This window comes from Nomascus leucogenys, chromosome 16, assembly GCF_006542625.1.
Source record: "Nomascus leucogenys isolate Asia chromosome 16, Asia_NLE_v1, whole genome shotgun sequence".
Classification (NCBI taxonomy): domain Eukaryota; kingdom Metazoa; phylum Chordata; class Mammalia; order Primates; family Hylobatidae; genus Nomascus; species Nomascus leucogenys.
This window is the reverse complement of record NC_044396.1, coordinates 44942954-44967890: the sequence shown is the minus strand read 5'-3', so window position 1 is coordinate 44967890 and position 24937 is coordinate 44942954. Positions and strand designations below refer to the sequence as shown.

The window sequence follows — 24937 nt, the reverse complement described above, 5'->3', positions numbered from 1 at the left end:
ACATGGTGAAACCCCATCTCTACTAAAAATACAAAAATTAGCTGGGCGTGGTGATGGGTGCCTGTAATCCCAGCTACTTGGGAGGCTGAGGCATGAGAATCACTTCAACCTGGCAGGCAGAGGTTCCGTGAGCCAAGATCACACCACTGCACTCCAGCCTCGGCAACAGAGCGGAACTCATCTCAAAAAAAAGTTTCTTCCCCAATATCCAGAACTATAGCTCCCTACAGAGTGACACTGGTAAGCCAACGGCAGTTTTTTTTTTTTTTTATGACGGAGTCTCGCTCTGTCGCCCAGGCTGGAGTGCAGTGGCGTCATCGTGGCTCACTGCAAGCTCCACCTCCCAGGTTCACACCATTCTCCTGCCTCAGCCTCCCGAGTAGCTGGGACTACAGGCGCCCACCACCACACCCAGCTAATTTTTTTTTTTTTTGTATTTTTAGTAGAGACAGGGTTTCACCATGTTAGCAAGGATGGTCTTGATCTTCTGACCTCGTGATCCGCCTGCCTTGGCCTCCCAAAGTGCTGGGATTACAGGCGTAAGCCACTGCGCCTGGCAGCCAACTGCAGTTCTTGAACCTACATCAACCTCAACTCAGAGGCCCAACGGGCAGGAGGGCCTGGTGGGAAGGCGGGTGTCCAAGTCTTTACCTGAAGTGCTCAGCAATAAGGCAAAGGTACTGAAAATAAAGACTCAACAAGAGTGGCATCAGGACAACTAGTTACAAGATGAATGTTGATATTGGTATGTACATTCAAAGAAGTGACATTAAAATTCCAAGCCCTTTAACAAGTGTGCTTAAAAGTACAAAAATACTTCTTACACAGGTATGCATTCATTCTTTTCTGGTCCTATTTTAATCCATCATTTTTATAGCAGTCAATACAAATCAAAAGAATTTTGGAAATGATCCATTTTTTATTCAAATATAACTACATTTAACAGTCAAGGTCATGTGGCTTAAAAACCTGAGCTTGGTTTTAGACTCAGACAGACAGTTCGTTGTCGGCAGCCATTAAAACAATGTTCTTGACCCAAGACCACATGAAGAGAAGGGACAAAAGCAATGTTCTCAAGTACACACTAAATTTCATTCAATAATAGTATGTCTTCATAAAACTACCATGAATGAAACAAACAATTCTAAAAGGCAGTGGGCACAAGGAGGGCTGCTTCACAATCTACCCCAGTCACCACACTGAATAATCGTATTGTGTTTATATCATAAAGTGAAGTTCTAGTCTCATCCCAGTGTTGAGTTCACCTGATGAACCCTGACCCTTTTCCCTGCCCAACTCATCCTGCAAATAGAAATCCTACTTCTAAGGGAATCCATTTCTTTCTTCCCATTACTGTGGTTCAAAAACTGATACTACAGCTGCAGAAGGCTACTCAATATTTAAGGATTTCAATCACAGAATCCTGTAACTAAGCCTTTCTTTAAAGAAAGACAACCAGTTCTTTTTTATGCCATTTATTTAGAAAAACCCATTTGCCCCTAGTGAATGTACTAACCTTATTTAAACAAAAATAAGTGAGGGAAGTAAGAACTGATTTGAGGAATGAGCCTGGGATCTGAGGCCTGCCACACATTCCTTACCTTCAACTTACCTTTCCAGTCTTCTCCCACCACTGCTCCACCCGAGATTCTAGGTGGAACAATCTACAGGATACTCTCTGAATGTGGTTCCAGCTTCCCTTGCCTCATACTCTTGCTCACAACATTTCCTTTCCTTGGAAACACTGCCTTCATCTCAGCCCCATTCAGTCTTTACTTGTTCACATCATACTCTTCTTTCAAAACCCAGTGGAAAAGCTCAATTTCTCATGTAGCCTTACCTAACTCCATGCCTCCAGAAAGTCATACAAACTCATGCCACAGCACAGCCAGCAGCAACATACCATTGGCATGGCACTGAGAGCAAGCAAAAAGGACACGGGGTGATTTCACTGTCTCCACTTGAAGAACGTAAGGTCTGTCTGGGTAAGGGGTGTACAGTCTTAAATGTTACAGCAATCATTTATTAGAAATATTCACCTGCTTCTAAGTTATATAAACACTTTTAATGCAAACATTCAATAGGGCATCTTTCCCACTGCTCTCAAAATTTCATCTCTTTCTGCTGCCGTAGGCATAAATGGCTTCACTCCATTCTTTCTTCTCTGCATCACGATAGAATTCTGTGTACAGGCATTAAAATAAAAAGAAGAAGCCAAAATCAGTCATGTATTAAATGCTAATCATTTGCCAGTAATTTGCTATTGCTTCCTCAAAAACGAAATTCTAAAAACCAAGTTTAAGGAAAAAAAAAAAAAAAACCCAAAACCTAATTATAGGACTCCAGATAAAGGTATTTAAATTATTAACAATCAAATAGAAGTAGTCATTCCCACAGGAATACATTAACAGCAATTGGGATAGGAATATACAAAGTACAAAAGTATATACAGTCCATCAAGAAGAGCTACTGAATAATCGTGAAATAAAACCAACAGTGCATTTAGCAAAGGGAAAGGAAATAGCTGGATCCAGTGGTTCAAGGAAACAGAAATTATATACCTATGTTTTCAGAAAAATGGACCATTTTAACTTCCATGGATAGCAGTGAGAGAGAAAAAGGCAGAAATGGAAGCCTAACATGATGTGTTATGATAAGCGAAGTTAAACATTCTGTTCATCTCCAGGAAAACTAAATTTATAACAAAGACATTGTTTTAGGGCTGCAGATACTTAAATGCCTATGAAGACCCACCTATATTAAAATTGCATTCTTATAGCTTAGAGGACGACGAGGCAGCTATCAAGAGCTCTCAAGGATCTTTCAGGGCTAAAGTAGCACACAGAGGATAAAGTTGAAAAGTTAAGTTTCCCTACAGCCATCAGTGGGAAAGGATTGTGGGTACTGACTAATTTTAGGCTTCAGTTTCAAGCCTAGGAGATGGGTTTTAACACAAAGCTAACCAATCTAGGCTTACCCAGAATCTCCGGCAGTTTTTGTACCTCAAGAAGTAAGTGGAACACCTTTCCTTGTCATAGTTATTTTCATCCAGACATCTGGTGGAAGCATCAGATTCCTTACAGACATAAGAGAGGCATCATTTAAAAGGTAGAATAGGATCAAAAAGCAAACAAACAAACAAACAAAAGCTGCTTCCCCAGAAGCAAATAATGTGAAATAGTTCGTCTGTGTTCATTTTGATGGGTAGACTAATAAAAACTGGACAATCTCGCCAACTATCCCAGTACGCACTCTGCTCAGGCTAACACCTTCCTTTTTATAATGTGGGCCAGTTTTCTGAATATGTGATCACAGGAATTTGAGCCAAATAACTGTGATCAATTAATCCAGTAACCATTTTAGTAAGAAACTGAGGCAAGGTGCAATGTGTTAAATGACTACTGCACAACTGGAATCAGAATCTATCTCCTGACTCACAGTACAACTCTCCTGCTTTTCCAGATTTTCACTTTGGCTTGAATGTTTGATCATAATGTTGGTTTCAAGATTCCAAGTAAATCACTAATAACTGGTCTACATCAAGGCAACCTAAATTAACACCATTCATCTCAATGCATTTTTGGCTACCATTTACTCCATTATACAAATACACTATTATATAAGCAATTTTAATAGATATTACTTCAAAACCAAAGTCAACAACACAAGCTATAAATTCAAAGGAAAGTAGGTGCCACATGGGGATTAAATTTAAGCTGTGTGAACTGGAAGTAGATTGAATAACAAACTTAAAAGTGAAAGGTGGCCGGGCGCGGTGGCTCACGCTTGTAATCCCAGCACTTTGGGAGGCCGAGGCGGGCGGATCACGAGGTCAGGAGATCGAGACCACGGTGAAACCCCGTCTCTACTAACAATACAAAAAACTAGCCGGGCGTGGTGGCGGGCGCCTGTAGTCCCAGCTACTCGGAGAGGCTGAGGCAGGAGAATGGCGCGAACCTGGGAGGCGGAGCTTGCAGTGAGCCGAGATCGCGCCACTGCACTCCAGCCTGGGCGACAGAGCGAGACTCCGTCTCAAAAAAAAAAAAAAAAAAAAAAAGTGAAAGGTATGATTCTGTGAAGTCACCTAAAGCAGGGGTCCCCAACCCCCAGGCCACAAAGTGGTACTGGTCTGTGGTCTGTTAGGAACCCGGCCAGATAGCAGGAGATGAGCAGTGGGCAAGTGAGCCTTACCGCCTGAGCTCCCCTTCCGGTCACATCAGTGGCAGCATTAGATTCTCATAGGAGCATAAACCCTATTGTGAATTGCGTGCATGTGAGGGATCTAGGCTGCAAGCCCCTTATGAGAATCTAATGCCTGTTGACACCCACCCCCTTCCCCGTCCGTGGAAAAATTGTCTTTCACAGCACCGGTCCTTGGTGCCCAAAAGGTTGGGGACCACAGATCTAAAGGAAAGCTTTAGCTATATGGGTAGATAGTTTGCAACACATATCTAAGAAACATATTCTACCTAAACAGAACAAAGCTGAATTTCTATGCCAAATATTTAATGTATATATTTGGAAAATGCATATAACTAAACAGTATAATTTTCATGGCATAGGTATGATAACTACATTATTCAAACGTAGCAAAGCCACAAGTATAGCAAATCATACCAAATAAATGCCAATAAAAGCTTACTCTTAAAACATTTTGTTTATCAGATACCTTTGTGAAAACCTTTAAACTTTAAATAGGCTAATTCTATTATCAGCCCATTACTCTCAGCCAGGTTGTCAAGGACATGATGATATTATTGCTAGTGAAACAATAAATGTCAGTGACAGCTTAAAAATATCATACCTTCCAGTTTTCCATGTTTGGACTAAATATTCTCAGTGTTACAGTTTCCTGTCTAGTTTTACAGTGACAACCAAATGCTTGCATATTATACAAATAAGGAAAACTAAAGAAAAGATGAATGTTTGTTAGAGAAATTATAAACATCTAAAAATGCTCTAGTTAAATAGGATATGCTGGCCAGCAATATTTTTCTAGAGAAACAACTTTATTCAACAACTGCAGAAAACAAAGGCCCACAAAACTAAAAGCAGCCTGTTTTTCCAACTTAACACCCATGAAAATTAAAGCAAACCATCCTACCGACAAGCAAGGATTTACGTCAGGATCTCTCAGCCTCTGTGTTACCAAGGGCATTCTAAGTCTTCTTACTGAGGGCAGACAGAAAAAAAAATAATTATACAGTAGTTGACAGAAAATAAATCAATACATCTCAATAGCACTAAAAGTACCTGAAATTTTGATTTTGGCATAATGATCACTTAGTGAGGAACTTCATGTATTCTCTGTATTTTGTGAATAAAAACTTGAACGTGTTTTTCCTTTCTATTGCCATGCCTCAACACAAAGGCCATATATTGGATTGAAATGCATCTACAGGCCAAGTGCGGTGTCTCGCGCCTGTAACCCCAGCACTTTGGGAGGCTGGAGCGGGAGGGCTGCTTAAGCTCAGCAGTTCGAGATCAACCTAGGCGACACAGAGAAACCCCATTTCTACCAAAAATACAAAAATTAGCCTGGTGTCGTGCCGTGTGCCTGTGGTCCCAGCTACTTGGAAGGCTAAGGCGGGATAGCCCAGGAAGTCAAGGCTACAGTGAGCTGTGATTGCACCAGTGCACTCCAGCCTGGGTGACAGAGAGAGACCCTGTCTCAAAAACACAAAAAAGAAAGATAGTTCAATTATAATTCAGTTGTTTTTTACCCTTTTTTCTTAAGTTTAAGCAACCAAATGTACTAATAAAACCTAAGAATACAGTATGCATTCCAACAATTACTTCCTATTTTAAACCAATTAACGTACAAAATAAAAGTGAAATTCAGTACAGTCCAACTTTGGCAAAAACATTCAACAACTGAAGTACCAGACTGCCTATTTTATGGCCAATAGTAGGGTAGCCAACACACCAAAAAGCCAAGTTATTGCTTAGTTGACATTATGAAAAGCTATACTGTTTCAAAAACAAAAGAGTTGAAATTTTACTTCCAGTGGCATCTTCTTTTTAAGTGATTATTTCCCTGCGTTGCAGGAAGTCAGGGAATGCTACTGTGCTTCAGTAATCTTCCAATTCAATTCCTAGAGATACAGCTTTGCAAAAGTTTAGGAGGCCAAGTCGGGCGGATCACGAGGTCAGGAGTTCAAGACTAGCCTGGCCAACATGGTGAAACCCCCTCTCTACTAAAAATACAAAAATTAGCTGAGCGTGGTGGCATGCGCCTGTAATCCCAGCTACTCAGGAGGCTGAGGCAAGAGAATCGCTTGAACCTGGGAAGCAGAGGTTGCAGTGAGCCGAGATCGGGCCACTGCACTCCAGCCCAAGCGACAGTGGGAGATGCCGTATCAGAAAAAAAAAAAAACAAAAAAAGAGTCACCCAGCCCAGTTCTACTATGGGAAAGATCAGGATGTCCAGGCCAAAGGAGACCAGCCTTTGCAAAAAAAGAATGGAAAAGGGTTTGGTTATTCTGGTGTCCATTAAGTAATCGCTGAATAATTTTATGATTTTCATTGAACAATACAAGAAAATATCAAGCCAACAGTAACATCTTAGCAAAAAAGAAATCAAGATGCTGTTCAATTAAATCTACAAGCTTCTTCCTCTCCTGAAGACAATTTTTTTCACACTTGACTTCTTCCTAAGAGAGATGATGATAGTAAATAAGTTCACAGCTTTCTTTTTTACATCTATCCTATGATGTGAGAACACAGAACTCTTCTTAGCTATTCATACACCTTAGACTTAATAATCTCAACAAGGATCAGATAACCTTGCATTAAATTTAAGTTTCGTGCCTTACATGAAAGTATCCTACTCTATATTTTATTGTCAGTCAGAAATTCTTCAAAAATAATACCTAGGTAACATCACATATACCCAGTTCGAGTTTGGTGCATGAGTTTCTTCACATTTCATTTCCTTTTCCTTCCGGATTCTAAATACAAGGCACTCTAAGTTTGGATTTCCGAAAGTCCCCTCCTTTGCATGAGTTCCTCGTGTATTAACTGGAATTGAAGAGGAAATGTCAATTTACAGTGAGAAGCGGGGCTGAAGTGCAACATCGAGTGCTCCGCTAAAGGGGCCTTATCTATTACTTTTTGAATGTACTAAACAAATGTTACAAGGCTCTCCTACTTGCAGAGGATAGCCGGAAAGAAAAACCAAGCAAAGATATGAAGGAGGGGCCACAAAACCATAGCACATTCGGAGAATAACTCTAAAATCCACTCCGAAGGGCGAACTGCTTAATAAAGCAGTTCCTGATTTCCCATCCAGTGGTTCACGTCCCCCCTCTCTAAGTAACTTTGAAAGGGCAGGGGGAAGGAAACGTTTCTGAACACGTTCATGCCCACACGCCCCGTGGTCGGAGCCCGGGCAGGGTCCGCGGCTCTGCTAAACCCGGAAGCTGCACACGCCGTGCCGTTAACCCACTGCCAGGTGCAGAGGGGAAGGGGGCAAGAAGTCATGGGTGGCCTGCCGGAGGTGGGAGGGCAGGGCGAGGAGAAACGAGGGGCGAACCCGAGGCCTCGCCGCCTTCTGCGATGTAGCCCGTCAGCGCCTGATCCTGGACGGCGCGCACAGGTGAACACACCTTGCTGTGCCCTGAGACCATGCCAAGAGAGGCAAGGGGCGAGGAAAACGCAGGGAACTGGGGGTGGGGCCGGCAACTGCGCTTCAGAGGCTACACAGGAGAGTGGAAGAAGAGCTGGGGTTGCCCGGACTAGGCAGGGGTCATCTTCCTCGCCCCCGGAGCGAACAGACCCGTGTGGCGGGAGGAAGAGCAACGGGAAGAGGTCCGCGCCACGGCGAAGCCTGGCAGGAGCGCCTCTGCGCCGCAGAAGTGGATTTGGGCCCCGCTACGGCCCAAGGGCACCCCTCTCTTCCCGCTTTTCTGCGGCCGCCGCGGAGGTAGGGCGGGGGACCACTCACCTCGGGCCTCCGCTTCGCCAGCACCCAGGCCGTCTCCAGCTCCAAACACGTCAATGGCTCACGCAGCAGGACCTTAAGTAGCGCGCATCCCAACTTGCTGCCCCCGCTCCCCGGCGGCAGCCCGCCCAATCGGCGCGCGCCGCCGCCAGACTGACAGCCGCGCGGGGCCCTGGGCCGCAGGGGCGGGCGGGCCTCGCCCCGCCCCCGCCTGGCGAAAGGAGGGCCGAGGCCGGAGGAGTGGGCGGGGCGGTGAGCGCGACCCCGCCCCCTCTTCCCCCGCCCCACCGCGCCCCCCAGCCGCGGCCCGTCTCTTAACACTTCGGCTTGACGGGCGGTGTCGCGGCCCAATGGGCGAGCCGGCTCCCGCCAGCGGCGGCTCCGAGTGGCCAGCTCCCGGGCGGAGCGCGCCCGGGGGGCGGGCGCAGCGGCGGGCGGGGATTGGGGGCGGGCCGACGGGAGGCGGGGGCGGTGGCCGAACAGGCAGGGGGAGGCAGCGGTGGGCGCGACGTCGGCGGCGGCGGCGGCGGCGGCGGCGGCAGCTGCAAGTTGGGCTGCAGGGGCAGCGCATACACTACAATGGCTGCTGGAAAGAGGCGTAAGGAAACAATTTCCAGGCCCGCCGCGTCCAGCCCGAAATATGAGAAAAAAATTATTAGAAATTCCGCGGGCGGTGTAGAGGCGGCGGACGGGCCGGAGGGAGGATGTTAAAGCCCCGCGGTGAGTTCTCCGGGGGTCCGGGGCGGCGGCGAGGCGTTTAGCGGGAGAAATATCAGGGTTATTTAAATTATGGGACTAGCCGAGGGGGCAGAGGAGCAGCGGCGGCGGCAGGAGGAGGAAAAGTTTGTGCTACTCTCAGCCCCTGCTCAGGACCCCAGAGAGAAAAATAATAATAAAAAAAATAAAATAAAATAATTACGCGGGGCTGCGAGGACTCCCGAAGTCGCTTCTGACAGGGCAGGGGGCGATGCGGCTGGGGACCCGAAGGTGAGGTCGGTGGGAAAAAAAAAAAAACCTTTATTCAGGGTCTGGAAAGTTTGAAAAGTTTTCCTCCTCCTCCTCCTCCTCCTCTCTGGTGCTGTGAATATTGTGACAGCGGCAGCGGCAGCAGCGAGAGCGGAAGACATTAGAGACCCGAAAAATAAGGGAAAAATTAATATAAATTCAGTTTTGAGAGTAAACTCTCCGCATTTTCCACCAAAACATCCCGGGAGAAGGTCGCTTCCCAAAGGGCCTGGCGGAAACCCGCAGTCGGCAATATTTGGGGGGCACTTTGAGTGACTTGGGGTAACTTTGCCCCTTTTCCAAAAGAGGTTTTTCTTTTCTGGAGAAATGAATTTGTTTTTGCCCTTTCCTCAGGTGGGCAAGCCGGGGTCGGGGTGCGGGGTCTGCAGGGAGGTGTGAGCCCGGGGTGTGTGGCTGCGAGGGGGGGTAGGGGGAGGGGGTGCTAAATGAAAGCAGGAGATCGGCACAGAGCAGGGACAGCTTGTTGTCAGTATCATAAACAACCAAAATGGAGGGAGAACTCAGGCATATAACCAAATAAAAATTTTTAAAAAATCGCAAAAAATCCCTAAAAATCCGGGATGCTCCCCCTTTTCTCGCTAAAGGTAAAAGTATGTACCGCCTTTCCCCTGAAGTCCATTTTGACTTTGCAGGGACCAAGGAGTTAATATTTATTTATTTTTTAAAACTTTCGAAGGGCAAAAGCCTTTTATAACTCAACCGACAATGAGAAAACGTGAAAATCCGATGCAAGAGAAGCAGGGGGAGCGAGGGGGGAGGTGGTAGTGCAGAAACTGCTAAACTTATTGGTAATGTGGACTGATCTGAGATAAGATAAACACTATATTTGCTATTTTATAACTCTCTTTTAATGATCTTTGCGGGGTTTTTTTGGGTGGAAAAAAAAGTGATGCCATTTTCTTAATAGAGTTAATATGTGTGATTGGAAGAATAAACCTTTCCGGCTTTAGATTGCATTTTCGTCGCATTTATGCTTCAGGTTTTGTTAGTGGCTCCCTCCTTTCTTTAAACTGGGCTCTGCAGAGGAGGGATAGAGAGGTGATGGTGCTCAGTGAGGCTGGAGTGCAAGGCTGGAGTACCTTTTGGGGAGGGGTGTGGAGTTGCTTGGTTTCCCCCTTCCTGACACGTTTGCTTCACCTGTTCATCCTTCCTAAAGAATGTTAAGCTGAGGTTTTCTGGTTTTATGTATATAAAAGGATGATGTCTCTTGCATCACATTGATGTTAATGGGAAAGTGCTGCTGATGTTGGTTCCACGTGGGATATGGGACAGAGCAGGGCATTTTAAAGGGACAGCTTCTCTTTTCTTATGGTTTTCATCACCTACACAGAATCACTGTCTGAGGACCAAAAGCAGAGGTGCTGGGAGGGTGTGGTGATGGAAGAGCCTTCCCTTTCTGTTACTCCAGTGCACCCACCCATAGGAGTGATGGAGGGACAGGAGGGATAAACAGCCTCAACCGAAGATGGATATGTGTATAGTTTGTATCCAAGCTGTTCCTTTGTGTAACAAGCCCTCCCAGGAACTTTTCATGTTACATTGCTTTGCTTTGGAAGCTGATTTTGGAAGGAATTGTGGAAAAATGGAAATAGTTTAAGGTGTGTGGTGTAATGGTATAGCATTATTGAACAGTTATGAATTCTGTGCAGTGAGATCAAAGAGCTGTGTATGCCCATAATGTGATTTTACAGCCATTTTGTAAAAACTGTAAAATACCTAATATTCAGTTTGGCTTAAGGTACATTGAGGACTTCTGGTTGAAAGTTACAGAGTGGTGAAGATTCTTTAAAATTGTAAGCAGTAGGCAATTCTTTAGGGGGAAGGAAAGCACACACACCAACACCATGGAAAAGTTTACACATCCATTTTTAAAGTCCATCCTATACATGGGCTGTAACTTTGCGCCTTTGAAATGAAAAGATTTTTAAAATCCTGAGCCCTATGAGTTTTCATTTTCTAAGTTGAATTTATTTGTGTTATTTAACAGAAAGTGTTTACTGACCATAAACTACTATCGGCTCTTATGTTTTAGATTTCCGCAATATTTTCAAAATTTAAAATATGTAAATTGTTAGCTGTGCTATAATGGGGATTAATGTTAATCTTCAGTAGAAATTACTTGTGTTCCATTTTCCACAGGTATATGGAGTTTCTGAAATAAATCCTTATTTCCTTTTGTTTTTATGATTTATAGACATGGATTAAAGTTAGAGCTGAATTTTTAGACTTCTTATATAGAATGTTTTTTCTTGCCCTACTGTATAAACAAGTTATTATTTTTGTAGTCTATTGTATGTTAACTTGTGTTTACAACTGAGTTCTTCCAACTTTCTGTAAATACCTCCATACAACATCACATCGGTAACGTGTTTGAGTACATCATCTTGTGGTTTCTGATTTTGGAAGCAATTACAACTTTCTAAGAACTCATTAAAAGATTAATCTCATCACCCACAGTTAAATCAAAATTGATTGGAAAAGGATTAAGCTATCAATAGAGAAGGGAAACTCCTCCATGCCCAGTGATCTTCTGTCCAGAGGTTTCAGAATGCCATTAAGACTTACAAAGCCTTTTCATTTTATCTTACGTTTTCATTGTATTTTGGCTCAAAACAGTTACATTGTCTATAAGTAGTCAGAATTATGCTGTGCATTTAAAATAAATCAGACTTAGATCTTGAATAATTGCCACTTTGACAAACCAGATACTAATATCAATAAATTCAATCTCTATAAAAAAATGAAGGAATTCAAGTTCTATTAGATCATCGTGTTATTCAGGTTGTTTGGACACTTTATGATTGGTTTATTGTCAATCTAAATAAAAGTGCTGGTATTGTGATTTTTTTCTTCCTCTCATATAGGGTGGTGTAAAACTTTCTTCATGTTTGTATTTTATGCAACTAGCTACTTGTCTGATTTAGAAAATGCACTCAGAGTGCACCAATCTAAAATCTGTAATCGCTTAGAGAGTCTTATTTAGATGGGGCACAGCACAATATTTAATTTGAAGTGATTGTACTGAGGTTTCGTGATGCCTTAGAAATACTACCTGTTCATCCTTTTCTGAAGCTACTATTAAATTACACCAATATACAGAAATAATGTCATGATATTGTGTACTCAAAATCTTTATTTCAGTTGGAATAGGAGAAACCTCATATATTGATAGTCTTATTTTAAATTTATATGCCTAATTTTGCTACTTGAAATTCTATAAAGAATTTAGCTGCTGTGGAAGATTTATAAGTGTGGGCTAATATTGACACATTCTATATCTGTATGTTATTACCAAAATATTTTAGTGAATAATAAATAGATATTTATAGCAAAATAAATTAGTGAATTTGCTTTATCAGTATAGTTTTAAAATTTGAAGGGTGCTATTTGTGTTTTAATAACATGCACAGGTGGGGGTTATTCCTTCATTTTTAATGTAATCCTGATTGTCACTATGTACATTTTGGTTTGATATTCTGCAAATTTTCCTTTCTAAGGATTAAATTTGTTGTTTCCTAAATTAAATGTGATGCTCCTGTCTTAAGTGAGATTTGGAAAGCCAGATAACTAAAACATATATCTATAGCTATCTTTGAAGTTTTGTTTCAGTAATCATTTGCCTCTTGAGCTGTGTAGTCAAAATAATTTTATCTAAGAATGTTTTAATATTTTTTCTTTAGAATCCTGTTCTTTGAAAAATTAAGATATATAAAAAATTACCAGTTACACACATCCCCAAGGAAAAAAAACTTTTACTGAAGAAACTTACTTACATTGCTTGGAATACATATTCTTTTTGGTGTGTTTGCAAGTGTATAAGAAATATTAATTTTTTCTCTTTATATTGATAACATCTTAGATTCTTTAATTATTTGAGTAAGGGAAGAGTTTCAAAAGGAGAAAACTGAATCTGTTCAACAAAATCCAAGGTAGTGAATATGATCAAGGTAAAAGGGCTATAAATCATCCCTTGAGCCATTTTTAAATGTCCTAAGAACCTGATAAACACCTTTTCTGAAACATTGAATACTTTGAAACTATATCAGTCACTTCTGAAAAACAAAGGTAGACCTTTAGTTTCTTTAGTTTTAGCAGGAATTAATATAGGTAGTATATTTAACCAATTAGTAAGTGTTTAGGTAGTCATGGAAAAGTATTTACAAATAAGTAAAATATGAATGCAGGATAAATCAGATTGATTAGCTGTAATGTTAACCTGATTTTAGAATTTATGCATGGGAATTCTTTTCTATTTTACCATAAGAATACTTTGGAGGTAACTAATTTTTGCTTTTTGTATTTTATTGCCTAAATTTTTTGAAATGCTCAAACCTGAAATCCACTGTTACTACTTTTCATTTATATTAGGTTAACTTTTATATCTTATTTGCAAATTTCATTGTAAAATATCATTTTAGAAATTAAATTAAGATTTTTAGATTATAACATTTCATGGAAGTATTGAGCTATTAACATTTGAAGTTATAAGAAATGTATGTGTATGAAAGCCTAGTAGAAATTATTACAGGGACATAATTTGATTTTTACTTTTAAATCGATTAGCCTGCTGCCCAGAGGTTTGCTTTATACTCACTGTTTATAGCTATCCCTGCCTCCTCTTTACAGGGTGGTACTGACAAGGATATGGTGGTGTGGAACTTCCAAGGGCACTTGGGTATTTTTGTTTTCTGATTTTGCGTATGTATTGGTGTTTGTTGTTAAGAATTTTGCTCTTTTAAAAAAATGCTTATCAGAACATTTAAAAATTTTATAAAACAGAAATATCCTATTTTTTTTAAAAGGTGGTGTGATACTGCATTAAAATTGTTAGTATTTAAAAGTCCCTGGATGTCTTGTAAACAGAGTTACTACAGGATCATGGTATTAAAACTAACCACAGTGTGTGTTGGGAATTTGAGATGAGTACCTAAAAACTGTGTGTGCATGTGTAGAATGAATGAACTTACGCAGTTGTGTCCTAGGTTAATAGGACAAGAAATTTGCTTAAAATATTTCCTTACATTTAAAAGTGGAATCTTCTTAATCTAAAAACATAGAAAACCTAGCAATGTGAAGATGTTAGGAAGCAAAAATTTTTTTTGGTGCCTTTTAAAAATAAGAATTTTAAAAAATGAAAGTATATAACAATAAGTATGAACTAAAATGTCCAAAATTCATGGTAAAGAATTTGGTAGATAAGAATTTCAGAGTAAAATAACGGTTGTGGTAAATTAAAAATTCATCTTATGTGAATAAATAATAACCAACTACAGGGCAAAAGTTATAATTTTGCCTTAAAAATTAGATAATTGGGGAGATCTACCAAAGAATATTTTTAATACCAATTGCTGGTTTGATAATGACCTTTTTAAAATAGATCCCCAAAGCCTGCCTTCCTTCTCTTCTTAGATTTGAATTAAACTAAATTAAATTCTAAGAATAATTTGTAATGGTTATTCAGAATTTTTTTAAATAAGAAAAATTACTTTCTGCTATTTTTATAAAAGATTTTAAAGATTATTTTAAATGTGTGTCTTCATGAAGTGTCCTGAGAAAGTTAGAAATTATTGAAAATCATTTTCTTCATTATTCATCAGAAAGCTTAAAACTTTAAGTTAATGAAATAAATTTTAAAACCTCAGTCTAAGAATAGTTTGCTTCATGGACTTTTTTAGAGCAATTTAAATAATTTGTTACAGACTTAGTCACATTTAAAAAGCCTTTCACAAGATAATGATAACATTTCACCAACAAAGTTCTTAATTTCTGGTATGTTTTTAGGTCTATGCTGCCGATTAAAGGAATTTTTTCTTTCCCATTTATTAATTAGCAATTGCTTTTCTGAAAGAGTATCTAAACTTTTGGTATTATCTTCTGGGATCGAAGTTGCCTTTAGTATTAGAAAATATTTTGAGAGTGGAGGGGGGCATCTTTTCTTAAAAGGCAACAGAATCCTTTAGAGATTGTGAAGGATGTGCCATTAGAGAGTCTTGAACTCTTCTTTTTTGAGAATGAGAGCCCCATTTTAGCCTTTCACTCATTAAATATTTGAATTATTATTGCAGACCAATATTGGAATTGCACATACACATATTGATTGTGATTTCCTATATTTTTGTTTCTGAATGTGATAGTATTCTCATAATAAGTGCTACATGTAAAAGGCTGCCATATCAGTTTTTAAAAAATTATTTCTCTTTAACCAATGGTTAGACATTAGAGCCCTTTAACTTTAAAATACATTTTTGGAGATTGTTAAACTAGAAATCAATTAGCAAATGTGGAATTTAGCCCCTTTGGCTCAAAGGCAAAATTGGAAAGTGTCATAATCAATTTTATTCCTTTGAAGATACATTAGTAAATATTTATTGAATTGTTCTTGATCATGAGAATTTTAAGAAATTAAACCTGGAAACTTAAGATAGTTCAAGTGTACAGGTTCAAAATAACACCGGTTGGATTTTAGTCTACCAGATTTTCTGAGTAACTTGATTTTTTCTTGTATTGTCTTAATGCTGGAGTTACATAGAGCTCACATCACTTTTCATCATACCCTGAAAGAGTTATAATAAGTAGGTTTTATTTTTATCAACTTTGGGCAATGAAGGGAAAATGCTGTTTTATTATATATGAGCACTTTCCTTTTCTTAAGCTATCTTCTGTATTTCCTAAACATAATTTATTTAAGCATTGCATTCCATTGAAGAGAAATTAGCTCCATTATTCTATGTTACACAATTGGAACTTATAGAACAGTTGTCACTTTATGTATTTGGATTGTTATGACCTTATAACCTATTATAAGCCTAAAAACAAATATTAATATGACCAGCATATCCTATTATAAATAAGCTACATCTCAAACATGAATTTGTTTTCCTTGCACCTTTAAAATTGTTTCTAAATAAATCTGAGAAAATGTTCTTCATGTGTTTTGCTAATTTGTCATAGACTGAGGTAATTTAATTGTATAAATTTCAATCTAGATTTTTCTCTTCTAATATTGGTAGCATTTTACTTGATGTTTACTATTCAATTTCATAGGATTTTAGCATTAGAATAGAAATAGATGTATAATAAAATAGATTAATTACACCAAGAGTGGTGGAAGCAGCTCTACTAGTTATTTGGAAGATTTTTAAAATGTTTCAAAGAAGGAAAGGTTCTGTGATGATCAGGCACACCAAACAGGAGTTAGTGACATTTTATGTTTTTCTTTATCTTGCTTCATAAAACATGAGCATTCTCAGAGCTACTGTCATACAAACAAATAACTGATTTAACTATACTGTATGTTAAGCACATCTATCAGGTCTAGCTTTTAATGTAATTTGCTCAGTTTATTTTTAAGAAAAAAGGTGTAAGACTTTTTTCAGCAATAATTTGGCATATATTACGTTTTGAAAGATGCTGTATTAAAATATATTGTCATATTTGCTTGCCCAAATCAAAATGACAGTAAACTATCAAGTAATAGGCTTAATTAGACATAGAATGAAAGCTTTAAATATTTAACTGAATAACGATTTACTGCTGAAATATACATAATTTTAATTCAAATAGTTGTTTTTGTATCTGAATCTACTTTTTATGCCTAGAAGTTTGTAAACAAAGTACAAAAAATACATATAAAATTCTGTAGAAGTTCGTAAGCAGCTAGTCTTTAACAGTTAATAAATTTATTAATATTTTTTTCAAATATATGGTCAAAATTACTTAAAGATCATGATATATTCAATTATTTTCATTATTTTTCAAAGAAAAGTAGTGACAAATAGGTCAGTACTTGGTTGAATGTCTGTTGTATTTAAATTCTTAATTATCAAGCATTTAATACTTTTAATAGTATTTCAATTTTTTAAGTACGGTTACAGATGTTTTTCTTAAAAGCCCTTCTTTTGGGAAAGTATAAACTAATGTCTGTACCTCCTATGTCACAATATTGCTGTTGAGAGATTGCTGATAGACAGTTATTTTAAAACTTTACTTCTGTAACTGCTTTTATTTAATATGTTCTCAAGATCATGTTATTCTTAAATTCCTATCTGGGAGCACTTTTAATCATAGCCTGGGTTATCTTTTCAGATGTATACCAGAGATACAGTTGCTCTACTTAAACATTAGATCTCATGTGGTGCTTGAATTTAATTGTTCTTAGTTCACCTTTTATCCGTCAGTGCAGGGAAAAGTAGAGAAAGCAGTTTGTTGTGGGAGAAGTGCAATTGATCACATTCAGAGGCTGACTCATAATAGCTTTTGTTCAATGCATGATACTTTTCCAGAATTAAAAGAAATTTTTTAATTAAAGCCAAAATACCCGCATGTCTAAGTTTGTCCTAATCAGATTTCAGGCACACTTGTGTGCTCCCATTGGCCCTTCCAAGTGTTCTTGCTGTTTGCATGTGTTTGGTTCTCAGTGCTGCCACCCTGTGTATGGCAGTGCCTTACGTAGACTAGTTTTCTGTGCTTTTTAAAATCAAGAAATAACATCCAAAATCACTTCTGGAAAATGAGCATGTGTATTAAAATTAATATAAAAATCATTGTGGTATACTCTGGTTCTATGTTTAATGCTGTACTAAAATCTAGATCTTTTTTAAGTTGCACAGTTCAGAAGTGTGGTCTTCAACTGCTAAGTATAAAATTCAGAAAATTTTAAAGATCAGTAACTTTATTTCATCCATCATTTCACTGAAATAAAGTAGAATTAGACGAGTATTTTAAATCTAGCTTGAAATTGATCAAATAAGAAAGCAGAGGTTCTGATCCTTTAAAGATGAGATGTTACAAAACTTTTTATTTCAGCCAAGTTTTAGTTAAAGGTTTTTCCTAGTAAAAACAAAAAAAAAATGAGCACAAAAAGAAACTGTTTATGTTTAAAAGAAAAAGAAATTCAACTTGATTGGTTGAATTATTCCCTGAATCGTTGGCAACATGACTTTTATAACTCTCAAAATATTTTGAGTATTAATGCTATGCTTCAGCCATAAAATACTTTGGCTACCTATCAGTCTTTGCTTTTACCTATATTATCTCATTTAGTTTTCATAGCAATCTCATGAGATAGGAATTACAGGGATAATGTGTATGCAAGAAGCAATAATGATTTCAGAAATTGGAATTCTGTTACTTTTTACAAGTAAATCTTTAGAATGGACAGACCTATAGCAGCTAATTATTATATGTTATTTGGGTAGTATAAACCTAACTTATGTCCATATTGAAGTTCATATATTTAAGAAAAATTGTACATTCTTACAAACTGAAGATTTCAGGCATAGAGTTGACAGAGTAATTCAAGTTAGAAAGTGCTAAATGTCAACTTATCTTTAAGCTGTACATAAGGAATTGGGGAAATTTATCAACTTATTAAGCTAAAGGAGATTTTTCTAAAGGTATAAGCATAAACTTTGTCTCATAGTAAGGATCTTAAATAGGTAGTTTTATTAATTTTGGCCTTAAACAAATTTGTTGCAAAGCTGTCTGATTTCAGAATAATGAATAAACATTTTTCCCCAAATTTTTGAATGGTCTTATTTCATTAAACAATGTAATTCTACATGATGACAATTGAAAATATTGCTTAGCTTAGTTAATTTTAGATGTTAGGCTTCCAAGCTAGAAATGCCACTGATGATCTTCCCACCCAGGAGAGTTAAAAGAATTTAATACAGTATATGGTATTGTCCCAATTACTAAAGAATTCCAAGTTTCACATCTCCATTTTGTTATTCATGTAATCTCCATGGGTTTGGGGGATTTGGGGATTTCTCTCTTCCTTTGTGTCTCCCCTATAATAAACACATAAATATTCCTTAAATTTATTTTAAAATAAAAATGTGATTGACACAGGAAATGTGGCTAAATGTTGAATTGGGAGAAAAAGAAAAATTTTTTTAACTTCTTGCTTTTATGCCTTTGGATGATGAGTTAATATATAAAGAGATCCCAGAGCATTATTTTTTAAAATGCTAAATGAATGGTAAAGACAGTAAAAATTATAGGTGCTCAAGGGAGGGAGAGGTGGAACTTGAGATGGGCTTTGAAAAAGGCATGAGTTAGGAATCGGCAGAAAGAAGCAGAGCTGTTCAGGTGAGAGGAATGGCTTTGGCAGAGGTTAGGAGACAGAGAAGACCAGTCTGACTGGAGAGGATGGTTTGCAAGGCGACCCGTTCAGGAGCAGCTAGAAAGGTGTGCTGAGATCTGATTGTGAAAAGCCTTTATTACCAGCCTGAGGAATGTGCACTATGTGCTGTGGAAGGCATTGTAGCTTTTTGAGCAGAGGAGGATGAATTAGGAAAGTTAAGTTGATCCTTAGTCCAGAATAAACTGACCCCATGGATGTAAGACTAGAGTTACAGAAATGTGAACATACTCCACATCGGAAGCAGGGCCCGCTGCATGCAGAGGTCTCAGGTCTTTACCACTAGGTCCATTCTGCTAGCAATTCAGACTTCAGCTATTCTGTGAATGGCTCTACCATTTTTTTAGTTCCCCAGTCATGGAACCACCTTTTTCTATATTCAGTTGGAACTTCCGTCATAGGTTTAATACTTGTGTTATAGAGACATTAACGAAGTGGACACATAGAAGAAGTTAATACCACCTGGGGGAATTAGACTCACAGAGGAGGTACCTGTAGAGCCGAGAATGTGGGGGAAGGCCAGGGAATCCAGGGAAGGATGCTTGGGCCCGCATATGCAGCACGTGCCCCATTCTTCTGCAGTTGAGTGTCAGGGTGTCAGGGGTGAGCACAATGATGGTGGAGAAAGCTAGAAAGGGAGACGGGCCAGGAGGCATCAGGTCCCGAAGGCCACACAGAAGGGGTTTTATTCCGTTGAGAGGGCACCCACTGAGGTTCAGAGCTGGGTCTTTCATGGTGTAAACCCACTCTTTCACCTGCGTCCCCATTCTCTCTCCTTTTGCTCATTCCTCTCACCAGTGATTCTCAACATCTAATGTTCTCCTGTAACCCTCTCACCAGATGTCTAGCTTAGCTCCCAGAGAAGACTGGGACTGTCAGTGCTGTCTTTACCTCTGGATTCCTCTGTAATGATGGCCAGCCCTCCTGTAGGGGAGGATCGGGGGGGTGGCAGAGATGTACTGCCTAGTGCCAGGAAGGGTTGGTCTAGCTGGGGAGGCTGGGCCCCAGGGCTGTATGCCGGGGCTACTGGAGCTAGCCGGTTACTCCAGCCCCTCGTAGGTGCTTGTATTGTCACTCACCCCTCCCATCTTGGAATTTCCCATCTCTTCCTCTCCACTTGCAAAATATGCTCAGATCTTCCCAAATCAAAAAAATAAAATACACCTTTGTCGTCGTCATCCCCCTTCCCTCAGTACCTTTCTCTTCATCAGTGCCAGACTTTCTGGAAGAGTGGTCCATGTACTGTCTGTTTCTTTCATCTCCCCTTACTCTTTAGCTATCCTGCCCCTTCATTTTGAGTCTGCATTTGAAGGGAACATCCATCAACAGCCTCCCAGGCACCAAAGCTGGTGGCATCATTTCCATTTTATCCCCACTTGCCTTTCTGCGGGATTCCACATGTTTGGCAAACTCCTGCATCTCTGACTTTTCTGGCTTTGCTGTTCCTTCTCTGGCATCTCCTTTGCACTTTGGTTGGGTGGCACCGTTTTTCCACCTGTCCCCCCAACCACCAGCATTTTGGCATTCCCCAGGGTTCGCAGCATTCCCCAGTCCACTTCTCTCAGTGTACACTTTTCCTGAGCACGCGTTCCCACTCCTGCGGTACCTTTAGCTTGCAGCTTCTTGCTAATGAAGCCTTAGTCTCTACCTCTCTCTAGGGCCTCCATGTCTCTTTTCTGTTTACACTAACATCTCCACATCTATGTGCAAGACACCTTTCCTTTCATATCTTATTCATTCAGCAAATTTTACAAAGCGCCTGCCACACAGGTCAAGTACCATGCTGGGTACTAAGCCAGGCCCCACCCTCAATGAGCAAAGGACACAGTAGTTAGTAGAGTTCCCTTGGGGTGCAGCAGGCAGCATGAAAGAATTGAGAAGGAGTTCAGAGGTGAGGAGTCCTGGGGGCCGGGGAAGAGGGACCCTAAGAGACAGTGATCAGGGGAGACCTCTTGATAAAAGTCCTTTATATAGAGGCCTGAATGATGAGAAGGGGTGGGCCACGAGTGACCTGGAGGGACGCTCCAGACAGAGGCCCTGAGGTCTGGAGGAGGAGCCCTATGTGCTGGAGGCAGGGGGAGCGAGATAGGGGACCGGGCAGAGAGCCATCTTGCTGGGCTGTCTTGTAACCTCTATGAGGACCACTGGCCCTGAGTGTAGCAGAACTCCAGAGCAGAGCGGGGGTTGTCCTTTGCAGGGTGGCTGTCACCTCCAGCCTCATCCTCATCTGTGCTGCCCTCTGCACATGGCTATAGGACCTGGATGCTCCCGTCATCTCCTTCCTCCCCTGCCCCTTTGACAGGCGTGTTGCTGGGGCACCCGCAGCCTGCCTGCCTCAGCTGTGGTGACCCCTCTGTGCCTGCACAGCCACGTCCTTCTCACTGGTCCTGGAGCACCGCTCCATACCATGCATGGGTATGCAGCTTCCTCTCGGGGCTGAGCCTTGGAGGGCAAGGACCGTGTGTTGTCCTCCACCCCGCTTTCTCTGTCTCAGAACCAGCACATGGTAAATTCCTGGAGAGGAGTGCTCTGTTTTCAGGGGCAGTCCAGAGGTTTGATTGTGGTGAAGGGAAGCTAGAGGAAGCCCTGAGCAGCAGTTAGAGGCTGTGTGATGTGGGTTGTCCATTCCAGAGGGTGTCTGGAACGACATGAATTCCAGGGAGAAGTCAGTAAGAGGAGGCCTGGGATCACTTCTTTGGAGTCACTCAGCCCCTTGTTAACTGTGAAGTGTGGAACAGCAAGGTTGGGAGAGAGGAGGTAGTTAAGTTTGTCTCTGCTGCTCCCTACCCACCCTGTTCCCTGCTCCCTCCATAGCTAAGCCCTGCCCAACAAGTACAGACAGACCTCCTGACCGCCACCAGGCCAGCCCTCACCTGCAGCAAGCTTTGTTACCGTGGGGGTGGCAGAGACAACTACACATGCTCCAAAGAAAGACACAGATGCATGAGGGAAAAGGATGCCTACCCCCCAGAATACCCAGAGCAGGGGAGACCCACAATCCCAGACAGAGAAACACGTGGACCTAAGCACAGTGGGCGTGGGAGGCTGTATCTGTCTGTGCAGGTATGTGTAAATTATGTTTATATTTATATTTCAGGAGAAAGCCAGTGGTAGAAAGACAAGCACAGAGAAAGAAGAGAGAAATACACCCAGTTCACACCCAGAGAGGGGAAAGAGATGCACCAGCAACTCTGACTCTGTCTTTCCCCTGCTTGAGGGGAGACCCCAAAGCAGGGAAAGACACTGCACGCTCACCAGGATAGGCTGGGAAGAGACACTGAGGACACCTGGACTGGGGGAGAAAGTGACACATCCAGAAGGTGGAGGTGGGAGAGACAGATTCCAGGATGGGCGGGAGAAAGAGTTACACTCACGCCAGGATGTGAGCAGAGACGCACTCACTCCCACGGTGGAGGGAGACACACAGTCCCGGATGTGAGGGCAGGACACCAGTCCCACCAGGATTTGGGGAGAGAGGCACACATGCTCAGACGGGGGTAGACACACAGAAGCATGCAGAGGTGGGAGAGAGACACAGACACCTGGTCTGCAGCAGGGAGAGAAAGACCCCCAGAGAGGAAGAGAGAGACAGACCCCCAGAGTTGGGGGGAGAGACAGAAATACACACCAGAGTGGGAGGGACCCAGAGATCCACAAACATACACAGCCCTGGAGGGGGGAGAGGAATGCACACACGCACGCACACACACACACACACACACACACACTAGGGAGGGAGAGGGTGCCTGCACCCCATGTGGGAACACAAGACAGAGCAACTCCAAAGGGAGGCGGCACATGTGTGCACACACATGCACACCCCCACGCATCTGGATGGGGTGAGGGGAGAGAGAGACATGCATAGAGGAGGACGCACACAAGTGTACGCATGCCAAGAGACAGGAGGGAGGCCCACACCCTTGCAGAGGAGTTAAGACAGGCCAGGTGAAGGACAGCACACCAAGGGCAGTGAGAGGAGACACACGGGTTCACGAGATGTGCGCACACTACTCGTCCATGCCTGTGGTACTTGCACCATCCCCGAGACTTGGGGCAGGAAACGCTTGCGGTGCCACCCAGTTCTGACTGACATGTCCTCACACCCCACTGGGAGTGCCCATAGAGCCAGGTCTGAATGGCAGTCAGCGCTTGGCCCCTGAAAGTACCTGAACTCTTCCTATCCTCCTCAGGTCACCCATATCCAGACAGAAGGTCACACTAAGTTCCTTTACCCTAATTAAAATGCTGGAAGTATACAGCGGAGGCATCACACACTCACATAGCCAGTTCTATCCTCTGAGTGTGATGTACACGCTTGAGAGTACAACAGTAGAGTGAAGAACCCCTTGGTTAAACCAATACAGTAAATGCTGGTGCATCACCAGGTTCAACAGTTAGTGCCTCCACAGCCAGGCTTGTTTCTTCTGTCCCGTACCCATGCCTGTCCCCATTCCCTCGGGCTTGTTTATTTTCCTGCGGGTGTGAAGTTATTTCATGTCATTTGTATATTTATGATCATGTGCCTTTGGCTCCCGAGCTCCTTCTACTAGAGATTCTCTTTTCCCCTGCTCCCTAGACAGCACCTTTCTGGCCAACTCTGGTTCCATGGCACTTCTGTGCCCCCCAGATTCCCCTGTGGTGCCCATGTTATAGCAGTGAGCAGGCAGCTGGCTTGCCTTGCAGTTAGGTGTGTCCTCCCACACCCGCGGGACTAGGTCCGTCATCTTGATGTCACTGCTCACCTGCACACAGCAAGCACTTGGGAGGTTTTGTGAGACAAGTGCCCCGAGCTGTAACAGCTCAAAGGAGAGACTTGTGTTGCCCATCTTGGGCCCTGTCTTCTCACCAACCCAGGATTCCCTGGGCACTGGCCCCCTCCCGGCTTGCACCGTCACCTGTTCTCCCACAAGAAGCCAGGTGCCTTGAGCTTCAGGACCTCCTGCCTCCTTAGATTTGGGCTGAGGTGGCCTCAGGCCAGGGAACCTGCTCAGTGCTCTCTCCAGCCGCTGGCTATGAACTTTGGGCCTCCTCACATCTGTCTCGCCCCCTGCAGTCTTCACCAGCCCTGGACGCTGGCTTTCTGGGTCGTGGCTCCACCACCACCCTACCCCAGCCTCTCTGGCATCTGCCCTCTGCATGTTCTCCCCTGTTGGCCCAAGAAGGCTGGTTAGCTTCCATGAAGAGTGTAGGTGGTGGGCCAGCTAGCTCTGTAACAGACCCCGTGAACTGGGAAGTGACTCCCTTACGTGGAATAATAGTGCTGTCTGACTGAAGTCCTTGCCCTGTGCTGACTGTTCAGGGCACCTACACATAGTGATGCCATTTATCCTGGTAATGGCTCCCTAACATGGGTATTGTCTTTATTCCCAGTTATAAAGGAAGAAAATGAGCAGAGATAATTTAAGTCACTAAGTATTAAATGAGATAATGCATGAAAAAAGTTCTCAGCTTAACACCTGGTTCCATTCAAGTGGTCAAATGGTTTTTGGTTGTTTGTTCTAAACAAGTTTATTCACTCTATTTCATGAAATTTTGGCTAATAATGATGATAATAATAGTCTCTAATAGAACTAGAAATCTCTGATAGTCATTAGGTAACTTTACCCCCCAAGTTCACTGAGAAAATTGAGTCTATCAGATGTGCACTCTCAGCAGCTTCTTCTCTCACCACCCACCTTATTTGCTTTCTAACCCCTCCTTTTCTTGGCTGCAGAGGAGCTCTGCTCTTCTGCCCAAGGCTCATCCACTCTTTCACTGTCCCATTGAATATGGGATTGTGTTTGGTCCCACTGACTTCTTCCCTTCAGCCAGTGGAGGTGTTCAAG

At 41.7% G+C, this 24937-nt stretch overlaps 2 protein-coding genes across 7 annotated transcripts in view; one reads left to right on the top strand and one right to left on the bottom strand.

Annotated features, from left to right (window-relative positions):
• Positions 1-897: 897 nt before the first annotated feature.
• Positions 898-8145, bottom strand: CHCHD7 (coiled-coil-helix-coiled-coil-helix domain containing 7). Of its 5 annotated transcripts, XM_030795249.1 has the most exons (6): positions 7946-8145; positions 6873-7020; positions 5105-5172; positions 2978-3076; positions 2040-2182; positions 898-1916 (listed from the first exon to the last, which is right to left on the bottom strand). In XM_030795249.1, exons 3-5 carry the CDS (start codon positions 5156-5158, stop codon positions 2078-2080), a joined length of 258 nt encoding a protein of 85 aa, XP_030651109.1. In that variant the 5' UTR covers positions 5159-5172; positions 6873-7020; positions 7946-8145; the 3' UTR covers positions 898-1916; positions 2040-2077. The 5 variants fall into 5 exon arrangements, with proteins under 5 accessions (XP_030651109.1, XP_030651107.1, XP_003256039.1 ...); XM_030795247.1 differs by having other exon boundaries at positions 898-2182; XM_003255991.4 differs by having other exon boundaries at positions 898-2182; positions 6893-7020; positions 7946-8040.
• A 340-nt stretch (positions 8146-8485) lies between these two features.
• PLAG1 (PLAG1 zinc finger) overlaps positions 8486-24937 on the top strand; it is a 50332-nt gene continuing 33880 nt past the window's right edge. For both annotated transcript variants that reach the window (XM_003255987.2, XM_003255989.2), the window contains exon 1: positions 8486-8662. The gene's annotated coding sequence lies outside the window, so the exon portion shown is untranslated. The remainder of the gene's footprint in view (positions 8663-24937) is intronic.

What these genes read in the sequence shown, in the direction of transcription:
- CHCHD7 (XM_030795247.1), bottom strand. Translation starts at nt 5,158, where the DNA reads ATGCCCTTGGTAACACAGAGGCTGAGAGATCCTGACGTAAATCCTTGC. An exon ending in ACGTAAATCCTTGCTTGTCG is followed by an intron (nt 3,077 to 5,104) that starts GTAGGATGGTTT and finishes TATGTCTGTAAG; the next exon opens with GAATCTGATGCTTCCACCAG. An exon ending in AAAACTGCCGGAGATTCTGG is followed by an intron (nt 2,183 to 2,977) that starts GTAAGCCTAGAT and finishes GCCTGTACACAG; the next exon opens with AATTCTATCGTGATGCAGAG.